The sequence below is a fragment of the Perissodus microlepis genome, chromosome 17, assembly GCF_051167445.1.
Source record: "Perissodus microlepis isolate ML-2025 ecotype Zambia chromosome 17, ASM5116744v1, whole genome shotgun sequence".
NCBI lineage: Eukaryota > Metazoa > Chordata > Actinopteri > Cichliformes > Cichlidae > Perissodus > Perissodus microlepis.
Genome location: NC_140477.1, coordinates 29,067,591 through 29,092,591, shown reverse-complemented (window position 1 = coordinate 29,092,591; position 25,001 = coordinate 29,067,591). Strand labels below are relative to the sequence as shown.

The following is a 25,001-nucleotide window of genomic DNA, read 5'->3' as shown; positions in this document are numbered from 1 at the left end:
GACGGGTACAAGGACTAGAGTGCAAATGAGTGAAAAAGCAGCCAATGTCCAAAGAACCATTTGGAAATCCCTTCAGAAAGTCTGAAGGAATATTGCACTGGACCATTTTAAAAAAAATATATAATAAAGTCCTGCTGCTTGGATAAATAAATAGCTCAAGACATTTGTACTGACATTTAAATGATTGAAATGCAAAAGTATGGTGTCTCTCACTAGAATAAACTGACTGAGTGTAGCAGTCTCTAATGGGTTAAAAAGAAAAAGAAGTTTAGTTTAGATAAGTTTATGCGTCACTCAGAGGTGTGTGTGTCTGTGGGTGCGTGTTCGTGCGTGTACTTGTCTACGTCAGGTGAAGGTGTGCATAGAGGCCGGTCTGGGTAGTTGGGCGGTGTCAGGATGATGACATTTCTTTGAATGACTCTGGACGAAGGCAAGAAAGGAAGTGATAAAGGAGAAAATCACAGAGGAGGCAGACGCAGACAGGGGCTGTGTGTGGGCTTGTTGTTTGAGCAAACAGAAGAGACTTAACTATAGTGTGTGTGAGTTTTAATGTGTCTGCTATGAAGTTTGTTATTGAAGATCAGAGAAAGGTGGCAGGATGGAGAGACCAAGCAGCTGTCATGTAAGTGTGTGTGTGTGTGTGTGTGTGTGTGTGTGTGTGTGGTGTTTGGGGTGTGTGTGTTGTGGTTCAGGTGGTTGTGTTGACTCGACATCCTGTCAGGGTTAACAGAGCTGACTGTCCTTTACTTTCCATTTAGGCAACCTTTTTGGGCTTTGCTGGGATTAAAGTGGCTGATCAATAGTTTCAGTAATCTCACTGGAATTAGATTACAGTCCTGGTTTCTACCTATCCCGGCTCTGCAGTGTTTTATTTGGTGTTGTTTTACTGTAGAACAGCAGAGGCGACTTTAAAAAAATCAGTCATAAGTTTCCTATTTGTTCCTGCTTCCTTTTTTACTTTGTTGAAATAAATAAACTAAAACTTAAATATGTGGATGTTGAATTTCTGTCGTCTGTCTTTGGGTTTCTCAGCTATGCAGGATAAAGTTACAAGATCAGCTTTTTCTGCTTTTATTCCAGTTCTCCAGAGATCAGTTCATCCTGGACAGTCCTTCAGAGAAACTTCGCAAGGAGCTCGAGGAAGAACTGAAGATGGACTGCGAGGAGCCGAGAAGTCACGCGTGGTACCACGGATCGATTCCCAGACAGGTAACACTGCTCGCACACAAATCTGAGTCACAAGTCCCTCCTTTTAAAAGCCAGGTTAGAAACTTGTTGAACCAGATTACCTATTATTAGTCTTCCATGCTACACACATGGTGCTTACAGGAAGACTGTTGCGTAAAGAGTGGCCCCTGCAGCAGCGCTGACAGAAAGAAAGGCTTCATTCTGTATGGTGTGTTTATGTGTGTTGTGTGTGCGCGCATATGTGAGAGAGATATATTGTGTGTTCCCCTGAAAACCAGCGCTGAGATGTAATCTTTTTTAATAAGCTGCTTCCCTTGGCTAAACTAAACCACCGTTCTAACTTATACAAACATTTGCTTAATTAAAGTCTGAAACTGTGGATGACAGAGAGTGTATGTGTTCGAGAAGAGCGAGCGAGAACCAATAAATGTAACAAGGCAGGGAAATAAAGAGCACTGCATGTGTAAACGGTCAAAGAAATATCCTTTTTTTTAATCATATAATAAACAGTGCTTTATAATACTTTATAACACATCCAACAGTTGACACTGGCCAAGGTGCTGTTTAAAAGACAGAAAGGATAAAAATAAGTAAAATACATGCTAGTAGGTGGTAAATATAAACAGTCATGGCTTACATAGGCACATATAATGACCACAAGAATCAAAAGCCAATGAATAAATATAGGTGTTAAGTCTAGTTTTATCAGAGTCATTTGAGGGAAATGCTGTTCCACAGTTCAGGGGCAAACACAGAGAGTAGACTGAGCTGGAAGGAGAGCTAAAACAGGTGAAATATGATCTCTTTTTTTTCTTCTTCTTCTTCGGGTGCCTGTGAGGAGCCTACAACTGACTGAGACCTGTGTAAAGTGATTTGCAGTAGTCCAGGAGGAGGAGATCATGAATGACAATCTTGAGATCTCTTATGGAAAGAAAAGGCTTAATTTTCGATATGGAGCTTAGTTGGAAGAAGTTGTTTTTAACCACCGAGTTACTTTGATAACAGGTCTCATTTTTTCTGTGGTAAACGATAAACAGGGATCAAGCTTGTCAAAAATGTTGTCATTTGACTTATGCATTGATAGATGCACAAAAACACTGAAAAGTTTTCTGGATGAAAAGCTTTATTATTTTGATTTCCCATATAAAGGTTTTAGCGTGAAATGAATGTGATTCTACATGAAACTGTCCGTTAAGCGTCTAGGTCACTAACTGGATAAATTGGAATGGTCCTCATGGCTTACATAACCATCACTAAGCTCACAATGCTGTTACTAGCCTACCATTAAACGTTTGTATTGTAAACAATCACTGTGGGCCACTGTATGTGTTCGTGTGTGTGTGGGCCGGTTATTATGGGCTCCTAAATCTGTTTGAACAGTCACGTGATGCAGGCTGGGCTTTCTCAGGGGCCAACATTATCTACGAATTTTCAGGTTAGGACATGTCTTAAGGTTAAGGTAAGGGTAGTTGTTAACAAGTAGTTGTTATTGTTAACGGTAAGTCACCAGGAAGTGAGTGAGACAACGTAAAGTCGTCTAATGTCATGGCTGCGTAAAGTTGAGTGTGCCCGTGTGTCACTTATTTCTTTTTGCAGGTTGCAGAAAACCTGGTGCAGCGAGATGGAGACTTCCTGATCCGTGATTCGCTGTCTTTACCAGGAAGTTACGTTCTCACATGCCAATGGCGAAACACTGCTCAGCACTTTAAAATTAACAAGAAGGTACATATGAGCTTCCAGCTACACTGAGATGAATATTTGACTAGAGTATATAAAAGGTACAATTGCTAGGTCTGTTATTTTGCCTGTCGCCTTCAGGTCGTGATGCTGAATGAAGCTTACTCCAGAGTTGAGTACCGCCTAGACAGAGAAGGGTTCGACAGCATCCCTGCACTCATCAGATACTATGTTGGCAACAGAAAACCTGTCTCACAGGTGGGTTTAGTCACTATTTTTCTTTTAATTAATCTTGCTTCAAAGTTTATTTTATACTGTTATTGTTCTGGTTGGTGGTTTTCCTCATTATAGCACATAAAAGAAAACCTTTTGGTAGTTAATAGTAAGTTGTGTTTAAGTGCTAAGAGTTTCAAGCTTGTGAGATAAATATAGTCGCAGATAAATAAAATATGTTGAGGTTTCTTTAGGTCACCTTATTTGTTCTTCCACCCACACATTGAAGGTGGTAGGGGCCATCATCTTCCAGCCAATCAACCGAGGGCTGCCGCTGCGCTGCTTAGAGGAAAAGCACGGACTGTCGAGCAGTCACCGGGAGAGGCTGATGTCGCAGGAGAGGCGGAACCAGAAACGCCTCAGCCTCAATATTACCAACGGACACACATACGACAACACACAGGCCATGCACGACAGCACACACTGCCAGGACAATGGCATTGCCCGAGGCAGCCAGCTCAGGTTTGCACTCTAGAAACACACACAAACACACTAATTAACACCTAAACACTGCAATTCCTCACTGGCTCTCATAACGTGGTTGTTGTTCCACTGAGCATGTGAGATTTCTTGGATTTGATTAATATAAGCCTATTACTGCAAGTGGATAGTGGGCTACAGACCAAATACCAATCTGTCTGCTGTGTTTGAATAGTAGAGACCCACCTTGCACAGTCTCCAACTCCACACATCGTTCTGCTTTTAAGGTTTTACTCTTTGCACTGAGCTGTTTACATTCAATCGTTCTGGCTGAAGTTCACACATACACATGTCCCATACACATCATACGTCCTCTGTAAATGAAGAGCTGTTGTCTGTGTGCAATTTCAATGCACACAAACATTAAACAGGGTTCTGTATCTATCTAAGAGAGGTCAGACCAGCTGCGACGGGATAATAAATACAGAGCTGAGAGTAAAACAGAACACAGAGATGAGCAAGAGGATATATGGACAGAGAAAAGGCTTTTTAAAAAGTCAAAGAAGGGATGAAAGGATTAGTGTTTATAACGTGATTTACTTTTTTTTTAATACTAATGGTACCTTTTCATTATTATATTGGAAATATTTGTAAGAGGTTTATCCGATGCCCATGTGTGAGTGGGATGTTTTTATCGCCCTTCCTCCTCCTTCAGGTTGAAGGATCGCTGCGGCAGCCAACCAGCAAGTCTCAATCAAGTCCAGGAGCGGCGACACCCACTCAAGGCACACCAATCAGAAAGCTTCCTTCCTCTTGGTAAGTAAAAGCTAGGAGGTTCTGAAAAGCTGTGTGACCTTTGAGGAGAGGCTGAAAGTTTTAGTTGTTCCTTTTATTATAATTACACATCTGTATAATAAACACTCAGAGAGAGCTGAGCGTAAAAGCGAAGCTGTCGATTTACCACTCGACCCAAACTCCTCAGCTATGGTAGAGACTGAAAGAATGAGGTCATGGACACGAGCAGCAGAAATGAACTTTCTCCAAAGGGCAGCCGTGCTCTCTGTAAGTCAGAGGTCAGCAACCTGCAGCTCACGAGCCACGGATTAGGATTACATCGCTCCAATTAACTCTAACAAGTTTAATACATAAACTATATGTACTAATTTATGCTCTTCCAATTACATCTGTTATACACTCGTATCCACAGTCACACGTGTCTGCCGTTTGTTTTGGGGGTTTTTTCTCGCCACCACTCCTCCACATCAAAAGGAGCCCATTGAGGTGGTTTGAGTGTCTGACAAGGATGCCTCCTAAGTGAGGTGTTTGGGGCATGTTCTGCTGGGAGGATGTCTCAGGGCAGGACGTCCAGACATGCTGCAGAGACGATAAGCTAGAGGGGGTCTGGGGAGAGAGCGGTCTGGGTTTCTCTGCTTAGGCTGCTGCCTCCATGAATCGGTTAAGTGGAAGAAAATGAGATGAATAGATCTTAGTGGCTTGAAGTATTTTGAATCCTTTATTTTTCTCTGTATCTGTTGTATATAATTTTTACAAACTGATCTAATGTATATGAGACCTCAAAAACAAAAGTGGGAATTCTAATCAACTCAGTGCCTTTTTTAAAAAAAATTATTTCCTTTCCTCCCCACCTCCACCTCATCTTTTCCTTTTTTTTGTAACCTTTTTTTTATTTCTATTTACCCAACGTCTCATTATCTTCTCTTTCATCTCTGTAACTCCATCTTCTGTAATTTTGTTCTGTCTTCAGGATCCAAACCGCAGCCCCTGCAGACACCTGACTCGCTCCTTCCCAGTCCAAACTCCAAGTCGCCGGTGTTTCGGACAGGCAGCGAGCCACTGCTGAGCCCCTCTTTCCCACGGAAATCAGCAGAGCCTCTAGCAGGTATAAATATTTTGGTGGAGAAGAACCAGCAGTATACAGATGAGTTTCTTCAGCGATCATTCCGGTTATACAGACGAATCCCTGAAGACTTTTACGTATACTGGTTCATATAATAGAAAATGGTAAATGGCCTGTATTTGTATAGTGCTTTACTAGTCCCTAAGGACCCCAAAGCGCTTTACACAACCAGTCATCCACCCATTCACACACAGGTGATGGCAAGCTACATTGTAGCCACAGCCACCCTGCGGCGCACTGACAGAGGCCAGGCTGCCGGACACTGGCGCCACCGGGCCCTCTGACCACCACCAGTAAGCAACAGGTGAAGTGTCTTGCCCAAGGACACAACGACCGAGACTGTCGGAGCCGGGGCTCGAACCAGCAACCTTCCGATTACAAGACGAACTGACAACTCTTGAGCCACGATCGCCCCTAATAGAGTTTATTAAACCTAACAATTGCAAGACATGTGATACAAATAGATGTTTGGCTTTATTTGTAGTTTTACTGTCCTCTTTATCAGTAGTAACTTTTAATGTTAACTGTAAAATATATTAAAATAGATTTGCTTGGTCATAGTGCATAAAATGTACAGTATAGAGCAGCACTCATGCTAGATACAGAGCTACAAACAGAACAATCGAGAAAAAACTGCAATTAACAAAAGCATCCTGAGCGCCCACAGCTCTGCCAAGACTAAAAGTTCCCTATACAGGTTGTATAAATCAAGTCCCAAAGGACAAGGATGTCCTGATCCAGGGGATTTAGTTTGATATTTTGTTGAGAACATCATGATGATGTCTCCAATTTTTGTTTTAGTATGAATTTATAAAGATTAGATGCAAGATGACAAGTTTGCCCTGCGTCATAATGACAGTTTATGGACAAATCCAAAATGTACTGACTTCTAAATGTTGACACTTTTCACCTCTTTCTTTATTTTTAATCCTGCAAACAAAACCACTTTATCACTTTGATGGAGGAAAAAAATGACAAGAATAGCAATTGAGGATGAAATAAAGTAGCCTTGGTCCAGGCATCTGAACGGTATAGAAATAATGAAGCTAAACAAAGTGGCAGTTTGGACTGATTATCAGGCTAAAAATAACTGTGTGGTGCTTGCTAAGAGCCAATAAAAGCCCACGTGGGGGTTTTAAAATTAATCAGCCGTTGTGCCTTCCTAAGTATGTGGGTGTAATATAATACACTCTCCCGGGCTGCTCCTGCCATTGCTTGAATGTTAGACAATGAATTTTCCTCCTGTTCTGCTGGGGCTCTCTGCTCTAATTCACAATCTGATAATATAGCTGAAATCTGAGTGTGATGCATGCTTTTCATTGTATTTGAATTTAAATAATAATATCTTAAAAATGTTAAAAAGTCAGAGGGGTTGTAATATTAGATACTTAAAAACGTTCCAAGTCTTTATATGTATAAAAGCCAAAACAGCTTTTGTGTAACTTTTACGGCACTCGTGTTCCTCCAGGCCAAGCGATCCGGGGCTCTGACAGCCAGCTGTGTCCTAAACCGCCTCCCAAACCCAGCAAGGTTCCTCTGGCTAGGCTGGCTCACTCCTCTTGTCCTCAGGCTAGAGTTCACTCCTCCAGCTCCTCAAACCTCACAGACACCTCCTGTGTCTCTCCCAGACTGGCTGCACCTCCACAGGAGCCCAGACGTGTAGAAACCCCTGATTCTTCCTGGGCGAGTGGAGGTATCCTTTTATTTTATATATCTTTTTTAAATATATTTATGCAAAGTTATTTGATTATTATTGGATGGTAAACATCTGTTTACATCAATATTGACTTTTATTTTCAAATGCAACATTATAGATGGATGTGTTTGTTATTCCACAGCCACTGCAGGCCCTCCTGTTCCTCCAGTGAAGCCCCTGAAATTGCAACATCTACGGCTGCCTGCAGACTCCTGCTGCTCCTCTGGGTCTCTAGTTTCACCTGCTGATGCTGCTAAGTGTCCCAATTCGGAGACAATAACAGGACAGGGTGAAAGACTGCAGTCCAGCCCTGCAGACCTGAGGTCCTGCAGCCCTCTGGAGTGGGAATCGTCAAACTCTCCTAACCCCATCACAGACCACAGCCGTGAAGCTCAGCTAACACTCTGCAGCTATGTGGAGAGACTGAAGAGAGAAGGGGAGATGGGGAAAGAGGAGGAGGAGGTGGCAGGAGACAGAAGCTCCTACCATCATGCTATCGCAGCCTTGGAAAACACCAGTGAAGAAGAGGATGAAGATGCAGGGAAAGACGAGGAGAAAGATAAGAGGAGGAAAAAAGAGAGGAGTAGTTTTCAGCGGCCTGTCATAGAGACGGAGTCCATGTTCAGGCCAGCAGAGTTCGACTCACGACTTCTGCCTCTAGAAAACAAACCACTGGAGATGGCGGTTCTGAAGAGAGCAAAGGAGCTGGTGCTCAGCCACAATCACCACAGCCTAGCCAGACACCTGCTGATGGCTGACTGCCAGGTATACATACACTCTCTCTAAACCTAAATATAACAACCGAAATTTATTTTTCACATGGTTATATCCTCCTCTGCAAAGTGATTATCTTTCATCTTCCTGATTTTTTTCTGGATGCTTTAGAGCTTTTCTTTTTTTTAATTAGTTAGTTGGTGGTGACTATATATATATATATATATATATATATATATATAAAAACAAAGGAAGCTTGTTATGAAACGACTACTTAAGTAGAAAGTGAGCAGTGAAAAAGAAGGAAAATAAAAGAATATTTCTATTTTCTGTTGCCTGCGTTGTTGACTGTGAGTTTCCCTGTAAACAGGAAAATGAGTAGGGAAGAGGTTAAAGTGGGATTGAGCGTGTGGTGAAACTCTAACATCAGCTGTCGTCGCTCAGCGTGGGGAAAAGAATCACAATTTCTATTGAGGGCTGCAGTGAGTTTCTTTGTGTACAAGCTGTGATCAGCTGATCTGGGCTACTGCTCTGAGGTTTACTGCCCTTTGTGGATTTACACACCTCAATTTAAGATGTAAGCAGATGTTTTATGAGTTGTCCTGTTCCATCCTCTACACTGTTTGTACTGTCTTTATATTAGACAGTATAAAGTTGGTGAAGGTGGAATTTGATGAATGAATCTCAGCATCATCAGCTTAACTTCAAATTCATCTGTGCTGTACCTGATATAACCTAACTCTGACCATGAAACACAGTCACTGTGCACCAGTCACACACTGTTCTTTACTTTAAATCCATCACAGTACAGCAAACTAACCTGTTTTTATCTTCACTAACCTGCAGAGGATCTTCATCCAATTCTTAAAAAACAGTCTGCCTCAGTTTGATTAGCAGTAGTTTCGCATTATGATAAAGCATAATGTGACATGTACACACATAATATTTGGGTGAAAATATGAGGATTTATATTAAAGCTTTTCCAGTATATCAAATCCCACTGAGCATCCTTACCTTTACATCTAACCTGTTCTTCCTCTCCTGTCCTGTCTTATCTTTCTCCATCTCTGAGTGAGCCCTTTCTTTTCTCTCCTTGTGAAATACAGCAGCTGGACCTTTAGCTAGCAACACACTGTGCAACAAACTGCACACAAGCAGTTTGTGTGATTGCTGATGTTTGTTAAGCTGATAGAATTATTAAAAAAAGATACTCGTTTTGCTCCTCTCATGGTACATGATTTTACCTCTTTCGTCTTTTTATACAACCTGGTGATTAATACACAAACAGAACTGTCTTTCACGTGTTACTGTTTAGGCTCAAATTGGTTTGATGTTTGAGATGGAGTGACGTAAAAAACAAGGTTTGCCTCACACCTCAAAATGCATCAAACCAATAGTAACGAGCCTGTTTTGAAAATGTAAGGAGAAGAAAGTACAGATTTTTATTTAAGAGAGTAAAAATAAAAAGTTGTCAGAAAGATAAAATAGTCAAGATACCTGAAAATTCTACTGAAGTACAGAAACTAAGTATTTGTACTTCATTACTTCCCACCTCTGGCAGTAACTGATGGTTTTAGAATTTAATAAATGTACTAGTGCTGCAAAGACCCAGTATGATTCATTGTTAATAATAACATATCAGAAAGTGCTGCAAACAGCAACACCGTGCTGGGAAAATGAAAACTGACACTAGACAGACGTCGACGCGTGCATTTAATCTTCAGGTAAACATGTTTACTGCTGCTGTGACACACAGCTCCTCTCTGTGTGTATGTGTGTGTGTGTTTGTGCACTATAGAGAATTAGATTTCCACCCTGCACCTGATGATGCTGCTGCAGAACAAAAATGATCTTCATGATGCAGAGACACAACCAAATAAAATGTTTTGCCTCATCCAAACACATGCGCTAGGCACATACAATGAAACAGGGTGACAAACTATAACAGAAAACTGTTCTAACAGCTACTTGTAAAATTTCTTTTCTTCCCACCAGGTTGCCAGGATACTGGGAGTGACTCCAGAGCTTAAAGGTCAAATGGGTGTGTCCTCCGGTCTGGAGCTGGTGACGCTGCCGCACGGTCGTCAGCTGAGGCTGGACCTGATGGAAAGGTACATAAGTGAGAGGACAAATCACAACTTAAACCCACACACTGGCGTATATTGTGAAGTAATAGTTTCAGTCTCTTTTTAAAACCTAATGCAAAAAAAAAGAGGAAAGCTAGCCGTTTGCTTTCCTGCAAGGAATAAAGAGAATCTATATTTTTGTGTTTTGTACAAAAATCCACACATAAGCAAAAGCAGGGAATTGTTATAGCATAAATCTCCTTATAAATATTTATCTTCATGTACAGGTAAATACACTGTATTGGTTAGCTCTTTCGGGGTAGTAGCAGACACAATTCAATTCTCTTCTGTTTTGATTGTATAGAACCAAATCACAACAGCAGCCGCCTCAAGGGGCTCTATACTTTAAGATAAAGATCCTACAATAAAACAGTCAAATGACCCAGTACGAGCAAACACTTGGCGACAGTGGGAAGCAAAAAGTCCCTTTTAACAGGAAGAAACCTCCAGCAGAACCAGACTCAAGGAGGACAGCCATGACCAGTTCTGGGTGAGGGGAGGAAGACAGGACAAAGACGAGATGTGGGCGAGAGCCAGAGATTAATAACAACTAATGATTAAATGCAGAGAGGTGTATAAAGACATGGAGAGTGATGAACAAAGCTCAGTGCATCATGAGAAGCCCGCAGCATAACTAAGGGACTAGTTGTTAGAAGTTTGAACTGAAGCTGATATACCACCATTAAACATGTCGTACAGGGGAACCCGTCGTGGAACTCGCCCCTCCAGGCGGTGAGGTCTGTAGTCAGACTACTGCACCGCTGGACGATCAGATAAGGAACAAAAGACATTGCTGTTGGGGGCTGTTTGTAATCCACCCATCTCTTCCCTCTGTCTCCTAGGCACCACACCATGGCAATAGCTGTTGCTGTGGATATTCTGGGATGTACGGGTAGCGTGGAGGAGCGGGCTTCCACTTTAAATCGCCTCATTCTGGTTGCTATAGAGCTGAAGGACACGGTTGGGGACCTGTTTGCTTTCACAGCCCTGATGAAAGCTCTGGACCTGCCTCAGGTAATGAATGCCTAACCCTAACCCTAAACCCTAAGCATAACCCAATCGTAACAATGACACTAAAGCCACATTTTGATTCTCAAAAATGCCTTCAAACTTGTGGGACCTGGATTTTGGTCCCCATAAGTTTAATAAACTTCCAATTTATGGTCCCCACAATGATATGAATAGACACACACACTTTATTACATTTTTTTCCCTTACAAAAAAATCATAAAACCAGGTAACGAATAAGACAACTAAAATCTCTCTATCATGTAAAAAAACAAAAAAGGAGAGATTTAATTGTAGTTTGAAACTCTTAAAGTTGATGTTTGTTGTTGATTTAGATCAGTCGTTTGGAGGAAACATGGACGACTCTACGAAGGAATTTCACACAGACCGCTATCAGCTACGAGAAAACACTCAAGCCTTTCTACAAGAATCTGTACGAAGGCACCGGTAAGAGGACAAACACAGCCTATAGCCACTGATAACAGCTTAAAGATACAATATGTACTATTTCCTAAAAAGAGAAAAGAAATTACGTCAAATCATCATTTAGACTTACAGGAAGTGTGAGGCTGTGTTTTTGGGACTCTCTGAAAATGTAGCATCCAGGTTACATGGTCTCCATCTCTGTGTTAGTCAGGGCTGTATTAAAGGTATCGAGGATGTGCATGTCACTTAGAATCCAGACACCACATGACTGACTTCATAGTTTTCATCAACAACCTTTGTTTTTCCTGGTGAAAGTAAGATGATAACCAGGTCTGGACTGGGACAAAAGATTGCCACGGCATTTTTGCTCCAGGCAGCCCACCTCACTCTGCGCTAGCAACAGCAGCCTCCTGTGACTGTGAGGGTTGTTGTTGATGCTACTGTTAACGGTACAGCAGCAGCAGCCCAATAACTAACGTGTTGGCTAATTTGACACATTTTGGTGCATATGTTTTTGCTTTATTTTTATTTTTCTCTCTTAGTTTTGCCCCTAAATCTTTTCACTTTTCTTTGGCCAGCAACCACTTCTTCCACACTTAACTCTAATCTGCATGAACACACAGGGTAGGTAGGGGAAGGCCCGGTTGCCAAGTTGATCGTAGCCTGTATGACTATATCGAAAAGAATAAAATTCATATATTATAACAACAAACACGCCGTGTTCGAAGTCACTTAAATAACCTTGCTTCCCCATTTTAAAGCTCAAATTAAACTTCAGCAGGTCGCCTTGACCACGTCTACATGACTAAATGCATCAAGTTGCTGCCATGTGATTGGCTGATTAGACATTTGTGTAAAGGAGCAGTTGAACAGGTGTGCCTGATACAGTTGCTGGTGAATGTGAGAATTTGGATGATAGCATTACTGTAATTTAAAATATATATCCTATTGTTCATAAATGAAACATCAAATAAATTGAGTATATTTTGTTTCGTCTTTTTAATAAAATACATGGGGCAAGTAAATCTTATAAAAGGGTTACTGTTGCTATGTTTAAAAAAACATTTAAAAAACCCTTTTGTTCAAATTCAGCCAGTAAGGATGAACATTGCATTAATTTTTTTCTATATTTACAGTTTAAAAAAAGCAAAAGTCAGTGTTTTTTTATGTTTTTTTTTATGGCGCTCATAAACTCTACTAACCTCACTCTGCTGCAGCCTCCTCTCCTCCGGTGGTCTGTGTGCCCCTCCTCCTGCCACTCCTCACGCTGATGGAGCGTCCTTCAATTGCACCTGACGGGGTGGAGCTCTGGGAGACCAGTGACCAGGGCTGTGACATCATGCTGCGCCACCTGGAGGCTGCACGCAACATTGCACGCAATGCGCATGGCTACACTGCCAATGCACAGAAGATCTTACAAGGTAGACACCAGAAGAGTCCACCAAATTCTACCAAAAACGGGCGTCACGTGTTCCTTTAAAAACAAATGAATAAATAAAATCCACCTGTGTGTTTGTTCTTTAGGGTTTCAGTGTGACGACGATCTGCTCGAAGTGTTTAAGACAGACTTTCAGCTGCGACTGCTCTGGGGAAGTCGCGGAGCTACGGTCAACCAATCAGATCGCTACAACAAATTCAACCTCATCCTCACTGCGTTGTCACGGAAACTGGAGCCTCCATCTACAACACCAACCATAATCTGACTTCTTCTACGCGAACACAGCAGAACAGAAAAGACAGGAAGTGATTAGTGAGCCAATCAGGATCATCAGGAGGATCACTGTTCTCTGAAGGCGCTCAGCAGCACAGCAGGCGGGAACGTTCACCTTCAGGTCAATGTGCTCTGATGGAATGTGAACCAAAGCCGGGCTCATTTCATTCATGAAAAGCTTCAGAACATCTGTGAAAACAGAACTCCCTTTTTTTCAGTCCAGATGTTCACTGTCCCGTCAGGTCAGCTTTAATTATGTAGCCCAATATTACACATCCCAAGTTTGCCTGATGGCTTTTTAGAGTGAAACAGCTTCTGATTCCCTTTGTCTGAGAAAAGGATTAAGGGGAATAAATACAAATTTTAGGAAGGAGAAAGAATGAATTTACAGTACGGACAATCACCAGAAAAAACCTTTACAGCTAAGTAGTTTCAGTCAAATAAAACACTGGAAAGCTCAAAAAATATTACCGCTGTCATGACACACTAGACTGAAAAGTGATGTCTGCACCCAAACACCTCAGACACATCTCGCTTTTAACTTTTTTAATCAGACTGATGCAGTGGAAATATTTCAGGAAGTGATGTGAACACTGATCCACTTTTAATCACATTGATAAGTTAATATCACATGGTTGTGTTTAACTTTGCAACAGTGGATTTGAGACTAACTTAGGTAAACTGATTCATACTCATTCATGTTTATTCATTTTCAGTGGAACCTCTGTCCATCGTTTCCAGCTGTTTTAGTCGGTCTATATCACTGTTTTGAAAATCAGGGTGTAGAGGGGGTAACAAGAAAAGGGTGTGTGTACTGTCTGTACACTAATCACTTGTGCGTCTAACATTAGAATGACTGACGAGCAGCAGCACGGTAGTGCGGGTGTCATCTCACAGCAGGTGGGCCTTTGCATGATCTCCCTGTGCTTGCATGGGTTTCCTTGCACAGTCCCAAGACATGCACTTCAGGTGAAATGGTCTTTCTACACTGACTGTAGGTGTGGTTGTATCTCTGTGTTCAGGGTTTAAATGTCCTGGTAAAATAAATAAATAACGCCACATTGTCGTTCTCATACTGTACATTGCTGCAGCAGCTGTTTTTAGCCTTTGTCTGCAGTGCTCTCTTTAAGATGACTAACGTGTGTGTGTGGTCATTTCTGTCAGATGATGTTGCTCGATGTCGTCAGTGTACATTAGCAGGTTGAAAAATGTCACAACACCTGCGGACCCTGAACAAGTGATAGAGAAAAAGGATGGACAATTTCCAACAGTCTTAAAGTTTGTGTCAGAATTGTATTTTTGTTCTGTTTTCTGTTAGCCTCATTAGCTTTGCACTATTATGCTGGTATGTTACATAACAACAAATATATATAATAATCAGGGCACTTTAAATCTATGTGGCCATTTGCTACAAACACCGCTCACCCAGCAATAAAAGAGGTAAATATCTGAGATGATGAATTCTTCCACTCAGCAGGCGACAGAAGGAATCAGCAGGTAATCATTTTTGCGAGCAGAAAGTCATGATCTGTGTGCCTGAGTAATGTGTTTGTACAGACACACATGCAGAAATAATGGAAATATGTTAATAAGCGAGACATTAAAGCTGTACATATTTAAAGCATGTTAATAATAGACTGTAAATACTTTCTGTAGATGACTGTTTAAGAAAAAGAAAAAACATGCTGATAAATTTTAATGTTTATATTATTATGAACTACTGTGGTAAGATTAAATGCCATAAGCATGATCTGGAGAAGTTGAGCGTGTTACCATTGAATGTGTGCACTGTCATTGTTCTAAAATCTTCCACAAGCTTCCACTGAAACAACTCCACTTCTTTTCAATGCTGCTTATTTTATTAGAACAATATTCTGAGAGAAGAAAAAAAGCATTTTGTTCACAAAGTGTCCAAAGACATTCAAAGTAAAAAGATGTGCACAATACGAAAAGAGAAGTACTGCAATTGGTTACAACATGGTAGAAACACAGATTTACATGTTAACATCCTGCTAAAGCACCTTGTACCTGCTGTTCTTGCATTTCTTTCTGATTTTAAATAAAAAGTTTAAACAGCTGGAAAGTATCTTTACATGGTTGCTGGATACAAAGTTTCCACAGGACAAAAACAGGAATGTGGAGAACATGTGGTTTTTGCTGGGTAGTGAACAGCACCACGCTCACAGTGTTATTAAAAAACAAACCGTTTGTACATAAAACTTACTGCAGATTTAGTATAGCGTCAAAGCTCAATTGTTATTTAGTACTTTTGCATTATATTCAGAGTTACAGCACAGTGTCCATTAGAATACACAGTTTTATGCATATATTTGGAGTCTGGTGTGTTTTCTCACTTGCAAACTGCTGCATCACTCAGCAGCTTTAAAGGGAAGCACGCTCCAAACGGGCCTTGAGCCAAACCAAAGTGTAGCAGTCACATTTAAAGCATCACATCTAGTTAAGGGTTTGCATGAAATGCTTACCATTCTAAATGCTCCGCAACATAAATGTCAGCAAAATTTCAATCGTATTCCTGTTGGAAGTTTATCACACTCACAACATGATTTCGCTGTCTGACAATAATGGCCTGAAGGTTATGGTGGGGTAAGTTTGAATGCTGAAACAATCAATTGAACATTCAAGCTTCTCATATGTGAAGCTAACTGGAAGTCATATCTTGCAGTTTGTTGCAACTCGTTCATAATTGTTACACTTGACTGTCCGGCGATTAAAAACTATTAGCTGTGGTCTTCACTGCTTTAAAGCAGAAACTGGATGACCTGATATGACTGCATTAACACTGGAACAAAAAGTCATATGTACACATAAGAAAAATCACTGATGAAGCTTGGTGACGTCTTTGCAAATCAAATCAAATGTACACTGAACAAGTCCTGGACGTATCAGTTGTAGTCCTAGATGAAGAAGGCGGGGCGAAAAGTTCAAGTAACAACATCTACAGCATTGTTCTGCACGGTTCACAGCTTCATCAAAGAAACACGGATTACAACGAAAGCATGGCCACCTGCTGTTTACACTTACGTCACGTGAGATGAATCGTTGGCGGCTTTTTATGTTAAGCAGTAGGTGTATAGTTTTGTTAGTCTAACAGAAGATCAAGTGGGCCATTAAAAAAAAAACTAACTGGTGAATGAATTCAACGACTACAAAATCATGCACAAAAAAAGCCTCTTTGCTCAAAATGAGATACAAAAAGAGTATAAAACAGTCAAGAGAAATTACTCACGCTTATTTGTTTGGTTTCTTACTTCTGCACGAGGGTCATTCAGATAGTTCACGTGTCTCTCACCTTCATTCATTCATTCATCTAGTCACTGTTTGTCAGATTTAAATGCTGTAGTACTTTCGGACAAAGTGCATCGGTTCAATTCAAAACTTGTCTCTCATAAAAATGGCCGATAAACCTAAAAACAATCACCACGGAAACACATTCAACATGACAGATGTTAATATGTACAAATCATTCAATGGATAAAAACTAACAAAAACGCACATGTGCACAAATTAACATGTTCACATGTATGGAAAGCCTATTAAGCCGGGGGGGCGGGGAGGGGACAAAAAACTCATTGGTATGTGTAAATGTTTGGCCTTCCGTACATGTGTACATGTCGCTGATGCATGCGTGCTTATCATCACATTCACATGTACAACCGATTAAATGGGAAACCTCTTCAGTCGCCCGAAAGAGGTCAGGTCAGCCCAGTTGGCCGATGGGAGAAGTAGTCAGGCGGAAAAGCAGACGCATCGTTTTATGCTTGTGAGAAAAATCCATCCACAGGAAAACAAGATGAAGTTTTAAGGCAGTCTTAATTGCAAAGACACCGGAGCTCCTCGTCCTCTTTCTTAGTTTGGTGTTCAGGCACAGTCCGGAGCGAGCAGAGCTGTGGTTTGGTGAGGGAAGGCCGCCATCTGCTGGTCAACTGGTGGAATCGCAACCCAACGAGGAAAAGGAGAAGAAAGAAAAACGGAAAGAGGGGAGAGAGGGCCTGTATTTCCCCGATAGTCCTGCTATCTGTCTAATGAGCCGCACGGAGACATTAAACCGAACAAAATCCCATTCATGCTGGAACATCATGGCATTCGACACACACAGAGCTGGAGTCACATATGCACAGTCACAGATGGAAGGAAAGAAAGAAAACTCGCACAGGATCATAGCTGAGACACATTTATGACACATTTTTTAAAAAAAACAAACAAAAACCCCACATGCGACTGTAAGAGAGTGAAGGCAGGCAACGAGGAGCAGAGTGGCTCAGGCAGGCAGACATCACCAATACAGCACAGATAAGGATGAGGAGTGAGCAGGAGCGGTACAGGACTGACTGTTGTTAGTGGCAGCAAATGCTGGATGAGCACCTGACACTGAAAGATAAGAAAACCCTGGCGTGGACTCTGACGTCTGCTGTTATTTTTTATTTATTTATTTAAATCTTGCCACAAGCTGGACCCAAAGTCTGGGAGAAAGTGTGTGTGTGTGTGTGTGTGTGTGTGTGTGTGTCTGTGTGTGTGTGTGTGTGTGTGTGAGAGATACACTTTAAAAAATATGGTGAGAAAATTTTAAATAAATAAACCAGCAAGGTGGGAACAAGTTGTACTTGTGGGGTACTTATAAAAAAACAACTTTGTTATTATAGGAGAAAATTTTTAAGACTTGCCCCCAAACAGTGTATCCAGCAGGTACAGAGAGTAATGTGATTTATAGAAGGGATAAGCTGATATTTAACACTAAAAGATAAATTCAAGAAATGTAAAACTAATCAGTTTATTAGGTTCACCAAGCAGAAGTGGTCCTAAACTACCTTTAAAATCCATTTCTTATATTTAGTCACATTTGTACGTGATACAGGTGACCCATCGATACAAGGTCAGAACAGGGCAGCTCGACATAAAGGCCCACAAAGTGAGCAGCGTGGCACAGAAATAAAAGATTGATGCTCAGATTTTACTGAAGCTGCTTATGATGGTTTAACAGGAAGTCGTTGGTAAAATCCGGAGCTTTCTGTAGTTTCAACATAAAGTCTTTACAATTCTCACTTAATGTCAGGACTGCATGCAGCTGAGCTTGGTGTAGCTAATAAACTGCTGTGGTTGCTACTTCCTACCCTGAAAGACAAAAATGGTCCACAGCTCAGAGGTGGGTTTGGATCTCATGTGAAGATATTAAATCCTTTATTGCTTGTTCGTGGCTTTGGCATCATCTCTTCTACCTCCCTCCTCTGAAAGCCCAGAATGCTTTGCTGCTTATGGACACGTGAGCATGCAGACATGCAAACCTCCCCGGCAGCTCGCCTAATCTCCGACCTCCTCCACCTCCCTCTCTCCCTTTTCCGCTCTTTCGCTCTCTCTCTTTCTTAGTCACCCTCCCCAGCACCAATAATCAGCAATCAGCACGAGCCCTCCACCAGCCAATCAAACCGCCCGGCCACTCTGCGGCCCCTCAGGAACCTGCAGTCACATAGAGGAGAAGAGACCGTTAATAGAAAAGCACACACGAGCTGAACCTGCTCACACTCAGCTCAAGTTGAGGATGCTTGCGTTTCAGACACACAGTAGAAAAGTTCAAATGGCGAATGGAAATGAAGGATGATGTGGCGCCCTTTGCTGCGATAAACACTCTTCAGACACGACTTGCTTCAGCTGGCACAGACGCCGTTAATACCTGCGCTGCTTGGTTTTTATCCTCATGGATAGCGGTGGAAACACTGAGGGTCAGGCCAGGTTTCAATCAGTGACTCAAACAACAAACCAGGTCTACATCTTAGTCTCCTGGGCCTAAAAAAGCTCTATAACCGGTTTAAAAACAATTAGGCTCACTAACTGCAACTCTTAATTTGTGTTGATCCTACATAAGACCCACTGATAGAATTATAGCACATAAAAGCGCTATCCTGATTCAAAAAGGAGAAAACAGTGACTAATAATTTTAATTTACTGCTTTGCTTTGCTACAAACTACAGCCTTTAATTTAAAAGAAAAGATACTTTATTCATTGTGGTCTGTTGTCTCAGTTAGTCCTAATCTAAAAGGCTGGACTGGACTGAAAGTTTACAGAATGTGGGTGTTCAAGCATCCTTCAATAACCTGAGAATTTGACCCACATGAGGAACAAGAATTCCTGCCTCGTCTGATGAACACGCACCAGAGCAGGCGACTCCTGTAACAACATGCACTGCCCACTCTGGAAAACTAATAGGTAGAGATTTTATCCAGATCCTTTACAGTGATAACTGATAAATCGGCATTACAATGGCACAAAAATGTGCGCACACACACACACACACACACACACACACACACACACACACACACACACACACACAGAAATCAGACAGAAAGGCAAAGTAAATGCAGCATATTTCATTTCAATAAACACAGACATGTCAAGAGCTTAAAATCAAGAATTTGATCATCTCCAGTTAAAAATAACAGACAGTAAAATAATTAGAATACCTGTTAAAATAAAAATAAAGTCTTTCTAACGTATAATATAAAACAATCTTAATTCATTTGATCTAGGAGAAGAGGTGTAGCTTACATACAGCGGTGGATGAGCACACGAATGCCTCATATATTACACACAAATCGCTCAAACACCACACGATGAGTCCTTCCTGTTCGTGCTTAGAAACATCGCAGGTATGAGAGGAAGACGAGTGATTATGGGGTTAAAAGAATGAGCGGGCGTGCAGGATGAAGGGATGGGATGGAAACGAGGCAAACAAGACGACAGGAGTCCATGCAGATGTTTCACAGTGATGTCTCTTTTCCTTTTAGTGGTGTTACACTGAGAAGCAGGCAGACATGGAGAGCATAACAGACAGAGGACAGCGGAGCCTCAGATGTAGGTGACGGCACCTTTGCTGTTTTTCTCCAGCGTGATTTCTACGTAGGAAGTGGGAACGTAGCCCTCCTCCCCGCTCTGCTTCCTCGCCCGCGTCCACCCGTCGCCTTTGTCCTCCTCGATGATGTACAACACCTGCGGGCAGGCAGACAGTCAGGACGTCACGTTCTCCCACGACTCACCGGAGACGAGTTTTCAAATTGCACCATTCAAATCAAACTCAAGAGTCTCACCTCATCTTCTGCCATCACTAGCGTGCCCTCGTTCTGACCTGAGAGTCAAACAAAAACAGGACACTTAGACCACATCAGGCTTGATACATTGTAACCAGCTCAGTTCAGACTGCATGTGCTTACCGTCAAACGAGTAGAGCGCTTTGCAGTGTCCGATGACAGGCAGAGGGTCGTCGTCGTCGAACTCGTCGTCAAACTCGTGTGGGTCGGGGTTGGGATGTCGAGGCTGCGCTGGACCGGGCCGGTGATGAGGCGTTTGATGCTCCTGGCTGGTGTCGTCTGTGTAACTGCCCTCAGGGCTGACAGGAAACAGGCGTGAGCTTAGTGTGCACGGGACTGGTCACACTTATATTTGATTTAGAAGATAAACAAGAACCAGCGTGCATCGAGAGTACAGGTGGAAAAATGGTGACCAAAAAAGGGAAAAGGCTTTACTTTGGCCCATGAAACATTTGTAGCGCTTTGAGGCAACTGTTGTTGTGAATTGGAGATATATAAAGAAAACTGAATAAAATTGTAGAAAATATGCTGGACAGAAAAATGAAAGGACGTGGGGGCGAGACCAGCCGCTGAATACCAATTTAAGCTGCCGCAATTAAATTCAGCAAAGTGGACAAGCTTGCTGCATCAGTTTTCTTTGATTTTTGGGCTGTCTCTGAAATCTGCCCTTTCATTTCCATCCAAAGATGTGGCATCTTTTCATCCTTTAAGTCCTAACTCTGGTGCATGATTGAGATCTGATGTGTTTTCAATCTGTTTCTTTAACTTTTCTGAACAGTGAAAAACAAAGGTCCATTTTCAGTGAGGAACATACGTCCTCCAAAGAAAAGACGGGAACATTTGATACCTCTCTCTGCCTTGAGGACCATGGTGATGGTTATCAGCGCTGTGCCTTCTGTCTCCTCTGGAGCTTTGCTTTCCCTCCACCTCAGACAACCACGTCTGTCAGTGACACGGTTCATTAGTATACATTTCAACAGGTGGCCAGAAGCTGCATGTAGATAATAACTGAGACCTTCTTGTCCTGTCTTTACCTCATTTTTGTGGATTTCGGAGCGCAGTTTCTCCATGTTACAAATGGTCTCTGATATTTTGGGCTGCAGGCTGTTGGGGTCTCCCATCTGAGGATTCTTCTCATACACGTCCTTCATCTTGTTCAGAGCATCTCTGACAGAAACACACAAGCAAGCAAGCGAAGCTTATAGAGCAGACTGATGGCGATAAACAGTTCGAGGGCATAAAAGTGAACCTGGATCCTGGATGGAAATATCTGACAGTGACATCATTTAACAGTTGCAAGATCCAGAGCAGGTTTCCTAGAATCTTGCTGGTTTGGATGGCTTGGCCAGTGTCTTACCTCTGATCCATCTCTTTCTGGAGCTCTCTGTTGAGTTCATCAATCCTCTGCTGCAGTCGCTTCCTCCTCTGCTCAGGAGGTAAGTGGCTGAAATCCTCCAGAGACGGTGCCTGGGGCAGGAAAAAACAAAACAAAAACAGGATTAGACTCTGTCGCGGAATTGATTAACTTTAGATGAGTGATGCCAGAGAATGATCCCCAGAAAGCACAACAAAAGCAACAAAGCTTATTGCATTTGCTTCTTTGTTAAGATGCAATTACACCAGCGACTTATTTCCATTAGGAGCCCAGATGCTGCAGCGTGAGCTGGTTTGTTGTGGAAATAAGCGGCTCAAATGTTAGAGGTGAAAGAAACAGCAGCTTTTCTAGAGCCTCTGATCCAGAAACTGTCAAAAGAGCTTCATCAGCAATTCATTTGTTCGGTTGTCATGGAAATGTTCACATTGCTGTTTTCCCTTTCTCTGAATTTTAAAGAAGACCACCAAATCAAACCTTTGATCTTCAGTAGTATTTATCCATCTAGAGTGCTTTGATGCGAGTCGCCTCATTCTTGAGACATCAGCTGGAGAGATGTGTGCCTTAATTTGAAAAAAGGGGAACTAATCAACGTGACTTTTCCACAACGCTCAAAAAAATATACATTAAAGGAAGAAGAAAAAAACCATTTTCTTCCACAAAGCATGACCTAGCTAGTGAAAATAACAACACAAACAAACCTTCCTATCCATGCACCACCAGCCTTATCAGTGTGCCTCCGCCTGTGACGCGGGCTCGTGACGGTATGCAAATACTGAACTGTAACGCTAGCTAGCTGCATGCTTCACTTGCTTAGCTGGGCGACTCACACCAAAATAATCCGCAGGGACAAACAGCAGCACAGTGTAGAGGGAAAACATGAAGACTGGATTAATGTGAGCTTAAAGGGACAGCTCACACACTCTGTGCTGGCCTTAAAGTCCATTCATGGTGTGATGAGTCTGCTTCATCAATTCCATAGCAGAAAATATATAAAGCATGATAATAATATAAATAATTTATATATAGCCTAATAAACCACTCTGAATGCAGCTGACAGGAACAACAGCTGTTCCTCTAAAACTGAGGAAGTCTGTATTCGTGAGGATCCACATGTACTGTTTGTACTGACAGACAACAGGAAATCTATTCTACCTGGAGAGGAAGTGGCCAGCTAGCACTACTGGGCTGTGCACTGTGTGTTGGACACTATGGGAGTCCTACATGGTGAGGTTAGATGCACTGGCACCTACATGGCCGGGTCTTCTCAACAGCACTAGTCTACACACTCACACAGACTCACTTACCATCTTCACTGACCACTGAGCCGTCACACATTAACAAAAAAGAGAGAACAGTGGATGCTGTTAGTTGTCAGAAGAGTGTTCACACTGGTTACTGGATGTGTTTACTGTGTGCGTTCTCAGTGTGGTCCAGCACCTCGTGTTTACTAAACACAGCAGCAGCGTGTGTGTCCCCCCCCCGTGAAACTTCCCTCTGATTGTGTTTCACACTTTCACAGGTACACGCCACTCCTGCTTCTTTTTGGTGCAAAGTTACAGCACTTTCCATAACTCAGGAGATTCTCATGGTGGGAAGATTTCTTGCTGATTCATTAAGGGACAAAGGAAAACACAAAACTAACAGAGAGCAACAAACGTACTGGTAAACTAGTTAAAAACATGTTCTTGCATCAAATAACAACATCCCAACTACCCATGTGTGGGCAGTGACAGCCTGCAGAGCGTTTGAGTCACAGTTCACATTTAAAGGAAAATCTTGTACAGTACTGCATCCTGCTGCTGGCTTTGTGTTACTCTGCTTTTTGACAGCAGGTGGCAGTACAACAGTCACTGATGCACAGTTCATTCTCCACATAAAGCCGGGCTTGCTGCTGCTGCTGCTGCCATCTTGCTCAGGGAGGTCTGACTACAGGCTCTGACCCAGTCCTATAAAATGTCATATGCTGTGCTGCTAAATGGCTCATCGGCAGCTTCCTAACCAAGTCGAACTCTCTTCCACGGTGTGTCTTCAGTCTCGTCTCCCATCCCTCACCCCCAATCGGTCGCTGCATATGGCTGCCTCTCCCTGAGCCTGGTTCTGCTGGAGGTTTTCTTCCTGTTAAAAAAACATTTTCCTTCCCACTGTCGCCAAGTGGTTGCTCAATAAATAAAAATTAATCGTATTGACTTGATCCTGTCCTGTTTTACATTTCACAGCAGAGCCTCACAATAAAAGCACCTGCAGAATAATATGGACCTTGCACAATATTTTATAAAACTCATACTAGGTCTACAAAAACAAGCATTTTCTAACTGAAATATTTCATTTTAAAATGTCCTCACATCATCTGTAAAGTAGAATGAGCACCGTGCTCCAAATTCAGTAGCATATAAGATTTTTTTCTTTCTTTCTTTTTTTTTTTTTTTTTTTAAATCCTCTGTCCTCATTCATACATGGCCCAGGCATGGCTGCACCTGAGCAATAATACAGGAGCACAGATGCATTTTTCCAAAGATCAGCAGCGAGCAGTGTGTGTTATATTCACAGGCACAGTACCTGTGAGTGAAGATGGCAGATTCATGCTGGCAGACATGGAGGTAAACAAAGTACGATCCAATAACAGGGCTTCAAATTGCAAGATATTATCACGTTCCATACTGTTACTTCATCAACTATCCATCTATCCATGAATCTACTGTTAACAGTATACTGCTTTGTTTTTACCCTGTCCAAGAAGAATAAAGCGGCTCAAAGAGATGCACTCAAAATGAATCCATTATCATAAACACTTGCTAAAATATGCCGCCTTGCACATTTGTTTAAACTCTCAGATTGCATCAAATTTAGTAGACCAAACAAAAAGCCGCCAATCACAGATGAAGCTGACAGACCTGAAAGGAATAAAAGCCAATTAAAGCTGAGGACTGAAATGGAGTCTGAATGTTATTCACATGTTTGTGTTAAAACTGTGAGAGAGCAAAAAGCTCTGTTTGACAGCTGAATGAAGCCATTAGCAGAGCGACACACACACACAAACACACTACAACTACAGCCTCAGACCAACATCTGCACAACACATCTGATGTTGGCATCTCTGTTTTTATTTTGTATGCCTCCCACAAACACAACACTGCAGCCACAATGCCAAAAGTACCCTCTGAATCCCTCGCACACCGACACACCGTCAATCACCAAGGATCCTCCGTCTTGGGATTAGAGCAAAATTCCATCTTATACATGAAGGAAGCAAAATAATCACGCCAAGAGAAAAAAGAAAGAGAGATAAAAAGAAAAGCAGAGGGTGGAGGATATGGGAGGAAGGGAAAACAGGAAAAAAAAGGAGAAATGAGAAGAAATAATCATATTTT

The 25,001-nt window shown here is 42.0% G+C and overlaps 2 protein-coding genes across 9 annotated transcripts in view; one reads left to right on the top strand and one right to left on the bottom strand.

Moving 5' to 3' along the window:
• bcar3 (BCAR3 adaptor protein, NSP family member) overlaps positions 1-15,234 on the top strand; it is a 70,443-nt gene extending 55,209 nt beyond the window's left edge. For all 6 annotated transcript variants that reach the window (XM_084910844.1, XM_084910841.1, XM_084910843.1 and 3 more), the window contains 13 exons: positions 1,081-1,209; positions 2,785-2,910; positions 3,007-3,123; positions 3,368-3,600; positions 4,274-4,374; positions 5,324-5,458; positions 6,945-7,169; positions 7,315-7,937; positions 9,882-9,997; positions 10,855-11,026; positions 11,356-11,467; positions 12,664-12,867; positions 12,971-15,234. In XM_084910844.1, coding sequence (XP_084766970.1) covers positions 1,081-1,209; positions 2,785-2,910; positions 3,007-3,123; positions 3,368-3,600; positions 4,274-4,374; positions 5,324-5,458; positions 6,945-7,169; positions 7,315-7,937; positions 9,882-9,997; positions 10,855-11,026; positions 11,356-11,467; positions 12,664-12,867; positions 12,971-13,149 — 2,472 coding nt within the window. In that variant the 3' untranslated portion in view covers positions 13,150-15,234. The remainder of the gene's footprint in view (positions 1-1,080; positions 1,210-2,784; positions 2,911-3,006; positions 3,124-3,367; positions 3,601-4,273; positions 4,375-5,323; positions 5,459-6,944; positions 7,170-7,314; positions 7,938-9,881; positions 9,998-10,854; positions 11,027-11,355; positions 11,468-12,663; positions 12,868-12,970) is intronic.
• Positions 14,995-25,001, bottom strand: part of fnbp1l (formin binding protein 1-like) — a 50,983-nt gene continuing 40,976 nt past the window's right edge. The window contains exons 11-17 of one of the 3 annotated variants that reach the window (XM_084910850.1): positions 22,938-22,952; positions 21,616-21,725; positions 21,293-21,425; positions 21,106-21,200; positions 20,382-20,557; positions 20,259-20,296; positions 14,995-20,160 (exon numbers count right to left, since the gene is read on the bottom strand). In XM_084910850.1, the coding sequence (XP_084766976.1) occupies positions 20,020-20,160; positions 20,259-20,296; positions 20,382-20,557; positions 21,106-21,200; positions 21,293-21,425; positions 21,616-21,725; positions 22,938-22,952 (708 nt within the window). In that variant the 3' untranslated portion in view covers positions 14,995-20,019. The remainder of the gene's footprint in view (positions 20,161-20,258; positions 20,297-20,381; positions 20,558-21,105; positions 21,201-21,292; positions 21,426-21,615; positions 21,726-22,937; positions 22,953-25,001) is intronic. The other 2 variants (XM_084910849.1, XM_084910848.1) reach the window with 2 other exon arrangements.